This window comes from Phyllostomus hastatus, unplaced genomic scaffold (genome assembly GCF_019186645.2).
Source record: "Phyllostomus hastatus isolate PE091 unplaced genomic scaffold, TTU_PhHast_1.1 phas_contig_17, whole genome shotgun sequence".
Lineage (NCBI taxonomy): Eukaryota > Metazoa > Chordata > Mammalia > Chiroptera > Phyllostomidae > Phyllostomus > Phyllostomus hastatus.
Genome location: NW_025333664.1, coordinates 11,930,198 through 11,943,156, shown reverse-complemented (window position 1 = coordinate 11,943,156; position 12,959 = coordinate 11,930,198). Strand labels below are relative to the sequence as shown.

General features: G+C 52.2%; 1 protein-coding gene across 4 annotated transcripts in view; it reads left to right on the top strand.

Annotated features, from left to right (window-relative positions):
• Positions 1 to 12,959, top strand: part of TOX2 (TOX high mobility group box family member 2) — a 107,431-nt gene that overhangs the window by 72,204 nt on the left and 22,268 nt on the right. For all 4 annotated transcript variants that reach the window (XM_045832991.1, XM_045832989.1, XM_045832990.1 and 1 more), the window contains one exon: positions 2,412 to 2,657. In XM_045832991.1, the coding sequence (XP_045688947.1) occupies positions 2,412 to 2,657 (246 nt within the window). The remainder of the gene's footprint in view (positions 1 to 2,411; positions 2,658 to 12,959) is intronic.

Here is a 12,959-nt window from a genome sequence, read left to right as displayed (position 1 = left end):
CTCTGACCTAGTGTGGGAAAGTGCTGGATTCAGCGTCTCCAGACCTGGGTTTGAATCCCGCCCAAGACTTACTAGCCGTGTGACGCCTTCACTCTCTAAGCTTCGTCTTCTTTGAGAAAATGGAGAGAATCGTCACATCTTCGCAGAACTCATGCAGACAATGTGTGTGGAAAAGCAGGGTCTAGTGCCTGGCACACAGTAGGCGCTTAGTCAGTAGCGGGATGGGTTGGCATTCAGGCGTCATGCATCTAGGATTTGATTGCATTCGAAGGAGGCATGTACGTGTTTGCATGTGCAGTTATTTTTAAGTATGCTAATTGCCTCTTTAAATGAATTGTCACAATTGTGTTATTCTAATATTTTGATACACCATATGTTTATATTTGCAAAAGGCTTCTGGCTGATTGGGCCGGTTCCAGTGTGTTGAGGTTTGGGTTTTTGAGTGGAAGGAATGGACTTGTGCAGTCATTTAGTGTTCCCTGGGCACGTGCCATGTGCCAGCACCTGTTCTGGGGGCTGGTGGGCAGAGAGGAAGGTGGCGGTTGGCAGACACGGACAACAGGTCACTTGGGGACATGCGATCTGTGGGGGGTATAGCTGTGGAAACCCCTGGGTGAGGTCTAACCCTAAAGCCTGCACACTCCCCCCTTCCACGTGCTCATTCAGCGCCTTCTGACTGAGCACCTACCATGTGCCAGGCACCGGTGACAACACAGCCTTAACCCCTGCCCCCGTGGAGCCTGGGGGCTGGGGGAGGGACACAGCAGGAGGTGAGCAAAGAACCGGAAATAATTGCAGGAGGTCGAGATACTAGGGGAAGCAGGTACCAGGGCCATGGAGGGGGAATGAGAGAAGGGGGTTCTTGCAGGGTGGGCAGGGGCCGGGGTGGCTTCCTGGGACTCTGCTTTCCGAGTTATATGATGCCGGCAGATGGGTCCCATCTAAGGAACCAGCCCATCTCCGTGGTCAGCTGAAGACAGACACCCCCCACTGTGGCGCACAGACCTGTGTGGTGAGGAGTTGGGGAAAACACGTGAGGATATTGAGTGCGTGAGCTGCTGTTCCCTCGCTCCGCGTCCTTGGAAAAGTTCATGAACATCCCCGAAACTCCGGGTGGGGACAACGGCAGCAGCAGTAACAGCCAACACTGAGGGCGCTGGCTGTGTGCCAGCGTCCAAGCCATTTGCACGTATTGATTCACTTGCTCTTTACAGCAGTTCTGTCCTATGTACTGTTATTACCCTCTTTCCACATATGAAGAAACAGGCACAGAGAGGTTAAGTGTCGTGCCCAAAGTCACACAGCTAGTACGCAGAAGAGCCAGAATTCAAACCCAGGCTCTCCGGCTCTCACCCTTCAGCACCGTACTGCCTCCTGAACAATAGGGGCAGGACCGCCCGCCTCCAGGGCAGTCGCGGAGGTTGAGTGAGATGCCGAGATGCACGCTTACAGCACCTGCCCTAGGACCTGGCTCATTCATCCACTCTACCAGTTGGTTTTGGGCTCTTACTTTGTGCCAGGTTCCAGGGAACAGGACATACAAGGGCGGTCCTGGCAGAACTCACGTTAAAGCAGTAAGCACATAGTTATACAAGAAGTTAGTTAGCTGCATGGTCAATGAGTGCTCTTAAGGAGAACCTGGGAGGGCATAGTGGGATCTGACCTACTCTAGAATGTATCAGAGAAGACATTTAAACCAAACTCACTGCTGAGGCATAAGCAAGGATGGGAGTGTGCGAGGCGGAGACTTCCAGCAGAGGAGACGCTCATCGTTTCTATTCCACATCGTAGTGGAGCACCCCGGTCAGAGCAGCGAGGCGGGGAAGATGAACCAATCAGGGAGCTCCTAGCCTGTGCTGCTGGGGGAATGTCTGTGCACTCACCAGATGAGGAAGACCAGGAGAGGAGCCGGGGGGCCGGGTGCAGGGAGCACGGAAGGGACAGTCGTCCAGCTGCCCCGGAAACCACCAGGGAGGGAGCAGGATGCTTGAGCTCTAGCCCCAGCTTTTCTACCAACCCGGATGAGCCACTTTCCTCTTGACTCTGAGCAGTTCTCCCATTGGCAAGATGGGTGGGTGTGGGGTGATGGATTCACGGTGGGCCATACTGGCCAGATTGGGGCGTGGGGGAGGACAGAGAACAGGTGACCAGGAGCTGACCCCACTCTACGGGAGGGCAGGCGTTCGTTTGCAGACCCTCTGGTCAGAGGAAGCACCCGTTTGGGGGCGGGGCAGGAGTCTGACCGGGTCACAGGGCCATCCTGACTGCCTGCCTCGCAGGGGGGTGGTCCCTTCTCTCCTGCACCAAGCATCTGTTATCACCGTTGATGTTGTGTCGTAGGTGCCGTCTGTAGGCACATCCTGCAGTCGTGAGACACCACCCCTTGACAGCATGCCCTCTTGCTGTTCTAGACCTACAACAGCCAGAGCGAGAGCAACGAGGACTATGAGATCCCCCCGATAACGCCTCCCAACCTGCCAGAGCCGTCCCTCCTGCACCTGGGGGACCACGAAGCCGGCTACCACTCGCTGTGCCACAGCCTCGCGCCCAGCGGACTGCTCCCCGCCTACCCCTACCAGGCCATGGACCTCCCGGCCATCATGGTGTCCAACATGCTGGCCCAGGACAGCCACCTGCTGTCGGGCCAGCTGCCCACGGTGAGTTCCCGTCACCCGCCATGGGTCTCGCCGGTCCCAGCAGGGAAGGGGAGGGAAGGGAGGCAGAATGTTAACGCCCAGATGGGGACCCTCTGTGCGACCGCAGGGTCTGGGCCCAGTTGGTTACGTGCACGGGGGTCTGCGGAATACGGGGGTGCGAGTGGAGGGACGTTCACGCTTCACACTGCTTGCTTCCGGCACTCTGGCATATCTCGGTGTTATTTGCTTTAGTGTTATTTTTAATAGTCTAATCTCGTCTGAGTTTTTATTTTTAACAGTTTTATTGGGATCTAATTCATATGCCGTACAATTCACCCATTTAAAGTGCAATTCAGTAGCTTTTTGTATATTCCCAGAGTTGCGTGACCATCAACACAATCCATTTTAGAATCTTTTTGTCACCCCCAAAGGAAAATCTGTACCCACTCCTCCCCCAACCCCTAGCCTTGGGCAACCACTAATCGACTTTCTGTCTCTATATATTTGCCTATTCTGAACATTTCATATAAATAGAACCATATTATTTAAAAACTCTTGTCTCTTGTTTCCGCTGCCAGGGGAGAGGGTGATCGCTGAGTTACAGTCTGTAGGCGAGGTGGGAACTGGGCAGGCACACAAGGCAGGGAAGGACCTTCTGGGCTGGGGGAACAGCGTGTGCAAAAGCAGGAGGTCGGAGGGTGCATGTCATGCTCCGGAACCGAATGTGGTTTATTTGTTTTCAATGGGCTAGAGAAAACGGCCCTGGAGCCAAGGAGGGAGAGAGGAGGTAAAACAGTTCCTGGAGCCTGGATCATAAGGGTCCTGAATCCCATGCTAAAAAAAAGTATGATTTTTTTTTAGTATAATGGCTGATTTGAACAATCAAGACCTATAGAAACCCAGCAGAGCATTTTTTGGGTAATAGAAAAAGCTTCTTAAGGGATTTCTAGGACTTCTCCTGAATAACTATGATTTGCTTTTGCTTTTTTCTTCATAGTTAATAATATATACTAGTCACAACTCTTGAGTTCATTCCTAAGTGACAGGAACCAAATTCAAACTAGCGTAAGCAAAAAAAGATGGATATCTCCAAGGGTAGACAAAGGGTGTCAGGCATGGCTGGATCCAGGAAGTCCAGCCGTGTCATCAGGATCCTATCCCATCTCCATTTCCACGCAGCAGGTGGGAGAGATGGGGTATCTTCCCCGGCATCTCTGGCGGGCAGTAGTTTGGCCTTTCCAGGAAGGACCGTGATGAAGTGTGGCTGCACCAGTCACTGTGTCCACGAGGACTCCATCCTCAATTCTGTCAGCTGGGGTCACCAACACGCCTGTGACAGGGAAGGAGGTGCTGCTTCGTTGATGTCCTACGAGGCTCCCATGGTATCGGGTGGGTCACATGTACCTCTGCAGACGCTACTGAGTCCACAGCCCAGTCTGTGGCCCAATCCTAGCAGACAGTTGGGACTTCAGGCAAACAGTTAGTATTCTAACAATGTCGATTGCATTTTATTTATTTATTGTTTACTCTAATTACTACCAAATTTCCTTGCTTAGAAAAGAAATCTGTATACTCAATGTATTTTTTTTGTAAGCTCCATCACAATTTTTTTTGACTCTAGGTGAGAAATAAAAAGAGAGAAGGAAGGAGGGAGGGAGGGAGCCAACTCAGGACCCACATTCTATAATGTTCGGGGTCTGGGTAAAGAGCTCCATGGAAACTGATGCTCCGTTCCTGAGGAGCAGTCTTCTTTGGGCCCATCAATAATGCAGGGCCCGCGCTTCCTCCTCTCTCTCTGGGAGAACTAAAGATAGCGCAGCTGCATGGCTTTCACCCCACTTTGTCAGAGTGCTTGCACCTGAGCTGCTTGCCAGCCGGTTCCCTAACAAAAGCTCCCCCACGCCAGACCGTCCCGGTTCAGGGTTTGTGCTCACACGAGCCAGGGCAGGGCTGTGAATGTGGGGTGAGCGTGGCTGTGGTTCCGGGCCACAGTGTCACGGGCCTTGGGTGCTGGGGACCGGTGGCAGCCCGGGGGGGAGTGGCGGTGAGGGTGTCTGCGTCCCACAGACCTGCCTTAGGCCTTGGCTCCACTCTCGAACTTCAGTTCCCTTGTCTCGGGGGCATCGCAGCACCGCCCTCCAGTTTGCCGTGAAATGTATCTGAGATAATGTATGTAAAGTCTTCTCGAATGGCTGGCACTGAGTAAACAATTCTTAGTATTAGTAATAAAGCAAATTCCCACTGTGACCAAATGGCAGCGCCGTCCCGTCAGTCTCATTTATTCAGCTGGAGGGACAGGCAGCAGAGGCTCTCAGGTACGTCTGTAGGGCCACCTGGTTATAATAGCTCTGATAATTACAGAGGATGCTCTCTGTTTATCAAGGATGACCCCCGGATTTCTCCGCCCAGGAAATGCTTTTGCTGGGCTCGGTCCAAATAGGCACTTTGCAGTCATTTTCCAGATTTCTTTAAAATGAGCTCATGTTAAAGACGCTTCACAAATTCAGATTGCTTTAATTCTTCCATTAGGCAGAGTTTTCAAGGGCCCATTGAGTTTTATATTCCCTTGTTATGTAATGAAAGATAAGCCGCAACACTTCATCCAGGGAAGGGCGGGTGGGCCAATTAGGACGCCACGTAAGAACACGTCCACCCATCGGGACGGTCTGGCAAAGGGAGAGAGACGAGGCACCGTGAAGACACGTTTATAAATTTCGCCCGAGCTGCAGGGTGCACGTGTGTGTGTAGGGGTGTGCGTGCCCCGTGGGTGATGCTGGAATCTGTGCCGTGGCCTGTCGGGAATCAAGCCCCGTGCAGAGGGCTTTACAGACATTTTCTCACGTGGTCCCACCCAAACCGAGTGAGGCAGGGATTCCTGTAAGGAGGAGACGGGGCCCGGAGCAGGTAGGGGACTGTGCTCGCCTTCCTGTGGCTGCTCTAACAGGTTGCCACTCACGTGATGGCTGGAAACAGCCAGCAGCGGACTCGCAGTCCTGGAGGCTGGAGGTTGAGATCGGCATTGTTGGGCCCAGGTCAACGTGTCAGGAGGCGTGAGCTGCTTTCAGAGGCTCTGCGGCCAGTCTGTCCCTTGCTGCTTCTAGCTTCCAGAAGCTTCTGGCTGCATTATTCTAACCTGTCTTCACACTGCTGTCACCTTCTCTTCCATCAGTGAAATCTCCCTCCGTCTTTTTGCTTTTTATCCTCACCTGAGGATATGTTTTTTATCCTCACCTGAGGATATGTTTTATTGATATTAGAGAGAGAGAGAGAGAGAGAGAGAGACAGAGAGAGAGAGAGAGAGAGAGAAATATTAGTGTGAGAGAGAAACATCAATCAGTTTCCTTCGGTATCTTTCCTTCCCATCTGGGGATCAAGCCTGCAATCTAGGTATGTGCCCTGACTGGGAATTGAACCCACAACATTCTGGTGTATGAGATGACACTCCAATCAACTGAGCCACCCAACCAGGGCTCCCTCTGCCTTTCTTATACGGATGCTTTTTTCTTATAAGAATGCGTGTGATGGCATTAAGAACAATTCGGGATAATCTCCTTATCTCAAGAGCCTTAACTCCATCCCACCCACAAAGCAACATTCCCCCTCAGTACAGCAACATTCACAGTTCCAGGGATCAGGACCTGGTGTCTTTGTGGAGCCATTTTTCAACCTACCTGTGATCAGCTGTGCAGCGGGCTTTACTGAGCACCTACTAGAGACTGGGTGTTGCTCTGAGCCCTGGATCTACGGGATGCCCTTAAAGAACCCCTCGTGCATGCGGGCGGAGAGACAGGTGAAAACTCCGCTTCTGAAAATGCAGTAAACAATCTGATAAGCTCAGTGTATGGTCCTGTGTGCACCCAGAAGAGGCGCCTTTAGGAAATGATGGCCTGACATATAGTAGGTTCTAGAAGTGCCTTATGAATGAATGAACATCACACAGCTATTAAGTAAAACAAACAAACAAACAAAAAATTCAAGTCCCGCTCCGTCCCCTACCGTGCACCTCTCAGTTTTACCAGGTGCCTAAGGGCCAGAGCAGCAGGGCCAGAGGTGGCAGAGAGGACGCCCTGCTGGCCGGGGTACCACAGGCGCGGTCTGCACAGACTGAGACGCGTTAGAATATTGTCCCTGGAGAGGAGAGCGAGGCCAGGGTGTTTGACAGCCATCTCGTTAATGCAGCAATGCCAAGCCCCTGGGGCTCTGATCCCAGAGGCCGGTGATCCCTCCTGGCCCCCTGCCCTGGCCCTCGTGGCTGCCCGACACGCGTGGGAGTGGGCCCTTCGGTTTTAAAGGTGCGGCCGCTGGCAGGAATGCCATACGGTAGTGGAATCGGGCCGCTTTACAAAATTAAATATGCTTAAGGCTTCTCCCTCAACTTCGGTGTCTTAACTGATTAAACATTCATTTCCAAGACAAAAAGAGTCAATTTAGTATGAAAGATATATTTTGCTGGTTTAATTTAAAGCGCTGCACCTCCATCTGACCCCTATTTTCATAACTCAATAATTTTATCCTGTGTTGATTGTCTCATTTTGAGAGAGATATTGTATGTATAAATCAGCTTCTAAAATACCCAAAGAAACTAGAAGAGTGGAATTGATTAAGCAGCCTCTGGTAAGTCTGAAATAATTTATTTTGGAGCTGTCCTTGGGAAATGTTTGAGCTTACGGGCCTGGTTTCCCAGGAGAGGAGTTATCCCAGGAAGGGACGCAGCCTGATGCTCCCAGACAAGTTCCCCGGGGAACGCACAGGTTCAGCGAGACCAGAGAGGCTCCTGGGAGAGCCCCGGGCGGTGGAGACCGGGCCCGATGGTAAATGAGTTCTGGCAAAGGTCTCCCTGCCCGGCCATGGATTCTGGCGGTTCCCGAAATAAGGGTCTCACTCGGCGGAGCCCTGTGGGTCCCTGGCGCCGTGTGGTCCCGTCCCTGGCCTTAGTTAGTACAGGGGTGGCACACAGCTGTCCCTTAAACACTCTACTCCAGCTTTGATTCTTGTCCGCTTTCTCTGGGACGTTAGACAAACCACATCTCCCCCGGCCTCCGTTTTCCCACCTGGGGAATGGGGCTTAGGATTCCGACTCTGGCGAACTTAACGAATAGGAGAATGGCGATGACGGCGTCGTCAGCTGTGACACCCTGGACAAGTGTGCGAATCTGAGGTCGCATAAACCCTGCACTGTCATCATTGCACATGCCTGTGGTGTGGGGGCTCCGATCGAACTTGGATGAAGACCCTGAGTGCTCGATTGGTACTTTCAGACCCTTTGTGCTGGGTTCCCGTCCTAAAGCATCTCACTGGGACCTGTCCTTTGGAGAGGGCAAGGGGCCATGGACCAGGGACTCCCATGCCATGTGAAGGGTCTCTCCAGGCCGGTCACCTGTTGGGGAGAGGGCTGGGCTGTGCCTTAGTTGTCATTGCACCCCTTGCTTTAGAGATCGTCCCCATGAGAGAGGCTGCCCAGCCTCTCCTCAGGCAGTTCTTTTCAACTGGACCGGCTTGGCTGGTTTCTGGAGTCGGTTCACGGCACGGCTGGGGCTGTGAGGCCCAGGCTGACCCTGTTCACATCTGGGCGGTTGACCCTGTGTCAGCTGGGGCCAGTGGGGGTGACTTGGCCACAGGTCTGTCATCACATGGTGGCCCGGCCTTGTTCACCTGGCTGCGGTCCCAGGGTTTCCCGGAGCATCAGGAAAGGATAGGCCCCAGTGTGCAGGCCCTTGGCAAGCCCCTCCTGCTACTGTTGCATTGGCCAGGTCACATGCCCAAGCCCGGATTCAAGGGGCAGTGACACAGGCCCCACCTATGGAAGGGAGATGCGGAAGAGGCGCACCGCAGAAGGGCGTGGCGGGGAAGGCAGGGCTGGTGGCCGGATCTGTAATCCACTGTGACAGCATTTTGCTGTTTTTACATGTTTTTGTTTTCTGGATGCACAGCATCCCCTAGTAGTTAGGCACGTGGGCTCTAGGGTTAGACCGACCCCAGGCCAAACCCAGCTCCACCATTTGTCACCTTCCACCTTGTGGCTCAGAGCAAGGGGTTCATCCCACCTGAGCCTCAGTTTCTTCATCTGTAAAATGGAAGTCATAGGATTGACTCATAGAAACTTAGGAAGGTTCAATGATCAGATAGAGGAAAAGTACTCAGCCTAGTACCTGGCACACGGTAGGTATTCAATAAATGTAACACAGTAGGCATTCAATAAATGTAAGCTACTCTATTTGTTAATCGGTTCATTTCACTGATAGGGTTTGGGCGGCTTCAGCCTTACAGCTCTGTTTGTCCAATCTGACCCACTGGGGTGGCCTTTGCTGGAGTCGGGCTGGCTCTCCAATGGGGGCCGGTCCTTGGCAGGGGGCGTGCCAGAGGTGGGCCAGGCGCCCAGGTGGCTGGAGCTGGGGAAGGGGCCCCTTCTGGGGGACCCATGTGAGGGCATGTCGCTTACTCCAGGATCCCAGTCCGGGCTCGCAGCTTGAGAGCGGCAGCGAAGTGACAGTGCCCCTGCTTGTAAGGACGGTCCCCAACCCACCTCTTCCGGGTGCAAGACCGGAGGGCCGGCTCCATCGTGGTCGAAGCAGGGGGTCCACGGGAGACTTCCAGCGTGGGCTTCTCCCGGGTGCCATGTTTCTTCTCGTTTCCCTCTGGGGTTGAGACGGGGGGGTGCTTATCCCCCAGCCGGGCCTCTGAGGACCCTGAATGGGGGTAAGCAGAGGTCTAGAGGTTCCTTCGTATTTAGCGGAGTCCAGCCGAAACTCCCTCCCCCTGGCCCATTTTTCAGAGGCAGTAAGCGAAAGAAATATGTCTTTTTACATTTTACAAAACTCAGAAAAATGGCTTTGAACAGCTTTTGCTCCCCTGCTATAATTATTTATTTTCAAACACTCCTTCAGGGGACCGCTCGGTTTTCTTATCCCACACTCCTCTTTCTCATAAATGAACCATCACTTCAATAAATCATTATGAAAACAGAGACTAACACCGGCTCTGAAAGGTTGAAAGATTTATGTAACACATTTATGTTTCCCATTTTCTCATTCTGGTACTCGGCTGCAAAAGCTAAGCTAATAAAAGCTGCTATTAATATTTCTAGTTGCCTAGCAACCCCAGAGCGGGAGTAATAGCTTCAGCTAGAAAAATAGATGACCGATAAGGAAAAATTCAATTCTTTTATTATCTCAGGGGGAAATGGCCTTTTACGGGAACATTATGATGTACGAGTGTGAAGTTGAACACAAAAGGGTTTTTTTCTGTGTGTTTGTTTTTCTATTTTTAATGAACATTATTTTACCTCCACTAACTCTTTTAGGGCATTTTTGTTTTCTGTTGCACGCCCCCCGTTACCCCATCCCTCATGCTTAATTTAGCAGCTATAGTAGTTAAGAACCTGTCAGCATTTTGGTTTTTTTTTTTTTTTCGTTTAAAAATGGTTTTTGCAAAGGTTTAGAAGTCGGTCATAAAAATTCACTCCCTGTTAAAACTCAGGCCAGAGATAAGCCAACACGCAGGCTAGCTCTCCGTGAACAGCCTTACGGGTGTTGAGAGATAAGACTCGTGGTTTTCACTAAGAGAAAGGTCGAAAAAGAACAAAATGTGTCCTTTGGAACTCTGGGATGCTGTCTCTTTTGAGAACTGTTTGCTCTAAAGTTTGAAGTGTGTTCAGAGGAGGAGAGGAGGGGGCGGGGACATTTATTGAGCTCCTGCTGTGCACAAGCTTGGTGCCATTGCCTCCTTTCAACCACCGTCGGCTGTAGGCACCGTTATTATCCCCATTTTTCAGATGCAGAAACTGAGACCTAGGCCAAGGAATCATCCCAAGGGGGCCTGATGCCATGAGGTTTCTCACCATTGCGCTTTGGTGTGGGAAGTCTCCACTTTGCGTTACCGATGTTTTGGGTGGGGTAATTCTCTGCTGCGGAATGTCCCGTGCATCGTAGGGTGTCTAACAGCGTCCTGGGCCTCTGCCCTCATGCGTGGCCTCTAATAGCACGCCCCCTGTCAAAATCAAAGTTAAAAATGTCTCCCGTCATTGCCAAACGTGTCCTGGAAGACAAAACCACCCCTGGTTGGGAAGCACTGCCTGCTGCTCCCTCTGCTGAGAAGGCTTGTCCCCCTTGGCAACCTGGTGAGCGTCAGAGCCCAGCTCAGAAGACGTCTCCTCTCCGAGGCTGTCTGGACCCTCTGGGCTGGGAGCAGAGTGAGGCACGTGAGATGCTAGTCTTGATCACAAAATTTAAGGGAGTACCAAAAAACTCAGTAATCAAGACAATATTTTCATGTACTATTTTTTATAAATCAAAAATACCACACACAAAAAATAAAACCCAAGATGAACAGTAAATCAAAAATTTAAATAGAGCCTTAGCCAGTATGGCTTAGAGGGTTGGTTATTGTCCTGCAAACCAAAAGGTCACAGGTTCAATTCTCGGTCAGGGCACGTGCCTGGGTTGTGGGTTCAGTCCCCAGTCAGGGCACATGCAAGAGGCAACCGATGGATGTTTCTCTCCCTTTCTTTCTCCCTTCCCTCCCCTCTCTCTAGAATCAATAAAAGAATATTCAAATAGAGGCAGGATCAGCCTGAATTTAGATGCGCTACCAGCCCGGGACAGCCTGAAGGCCAGGTCTGTGCTGCGTGCCCGGCATCGGCACCCAGCAGAGGGCCCGCCTGGCAGATAACCCTCAGTGTCTGCTTACGGGCTGAATGAATGGGAGACTTGTCCAAGGTCACGCAGCAAGAAAAAGGGTGGAGCTGGAGCTTGAACCAGGGCCTCTGACTCCAAGCCCTGTGCTCTCTGCACCCTTCAGGCTATGAGGATGTCCCGGGGTGCTCACAGCCTGGGGGAGGGGGACAGGTGACAGCAGCCGTGACTTTAGCTTGGTGCCCACTAGGCTCATTTCAGCCTCACAGCCCTCGTGCTGGGCAAGAGCTGGCAGCTCCCTGAACGTCTCCAAGAACAGAGCTGTGAGGTCAACCCCTTGGAGCACTGCCCGTGCTCACTGTGGTCACCGTTTCCTGTTCTTGACCTTTGGAGGGCAAGGACCACACCTTGTTTGAGCTCATATCCTCTTGGTGAACTTTTCCCAAAGGAAGGGTTGAATTATCTGCACTTGTAATCTGCTCACACTTACATGGATGTTTGGCATCCATGTAAGCCCATTATATTTGTATCTTGTTTAATCCTACACCCTGAGGGGGAGGTGCCATCGTCACCGCCATTTCACGGCTGAGAAATCGGAGGCACGGGGCGGTAAACCACGTGGCTACACAACTCTCATGGCGGTGCCAAAATTCGAACCCAGGTGGGCTGTCTCCCCAGCCTGCCTACTCAATATCTACCCTGACCCACTTTATCTGTCTGACTCTGAGTCAAGCCATTTAAGTTCCTAAGGAACCCTTGCATGAAGCGTGAGGTGCTAGTTTGGAATGAGGGACAGATGCGTACTGAGGAACTCAGAGGAGAGTCATAGCAGGGAGGGCTTCCTGGAGGGGGTGGCCTTGGGGCTGGGCCTTAGAAGCCAGAGAACAGCAGCAGAAGCCTGAGAGGAGGAAACTGCCCACCTGCCTGCACTTTCTTATTCAGACCCAATCGCCACCTGCTCTGCTGGGATTCACAGAACAGTTGGTGATGTTTTATGATGGCTCAGGTGCCCTCTGGTGCCCAGCCTCTCACCCCCTGCCGGGCTCCTAGTAGGAGTCCCGACCCTCTGGCTGTGACGGGTGCAAAGGCCAGACATTGAACTTCCTTCCGGGCAAGATGCCAAGCTTGGCAGAGAGCCTGTCCCTCTGAGACCTGCTCCCAAGCCATGAGGGAGAATTCAGGAAAAATCACGGCCACATTCGTCAGCGGCAGCTTCGATATTACCCGGCGTAATGGCTCTTGGCTCCGACTACATATTCAGGACCATGTTGGGGAAAATGAGCTTTTAATGTACCGCCAGCCTCGCTGAGAAACCATCTCTGGCTCCGCAGAGTGTCTGGAGCACATAAAATTGGAGATCTATTGGAGTCATTTCGCCCCTGCTCTGGCTGGATAATAAAAAGTCCGTCTCGGCGCTCTTTCTCTCATCTCACGGCTTTGTCCATTTAGAACTTGGCGTCTTCATAAAAGCCAACGAGACAAATAAAACTCATCTAAATGTTAAAGCTCCAGAAGAGACTGTCAATATGCTGGGGGTTGGGGGGGGCGGGCGGGAGCACTTGCAGAGAAGCGCGTCCTGTGGGACATTTTAGCGCGCCAGCTGGGTTGGGCTGTGACCAGCCATGAGGTGGCAGCCTGGTGTCCGAGCCACAGCCCTGAACCAGGAGTCTGGAGTCCCGGGGCATCTATTCTG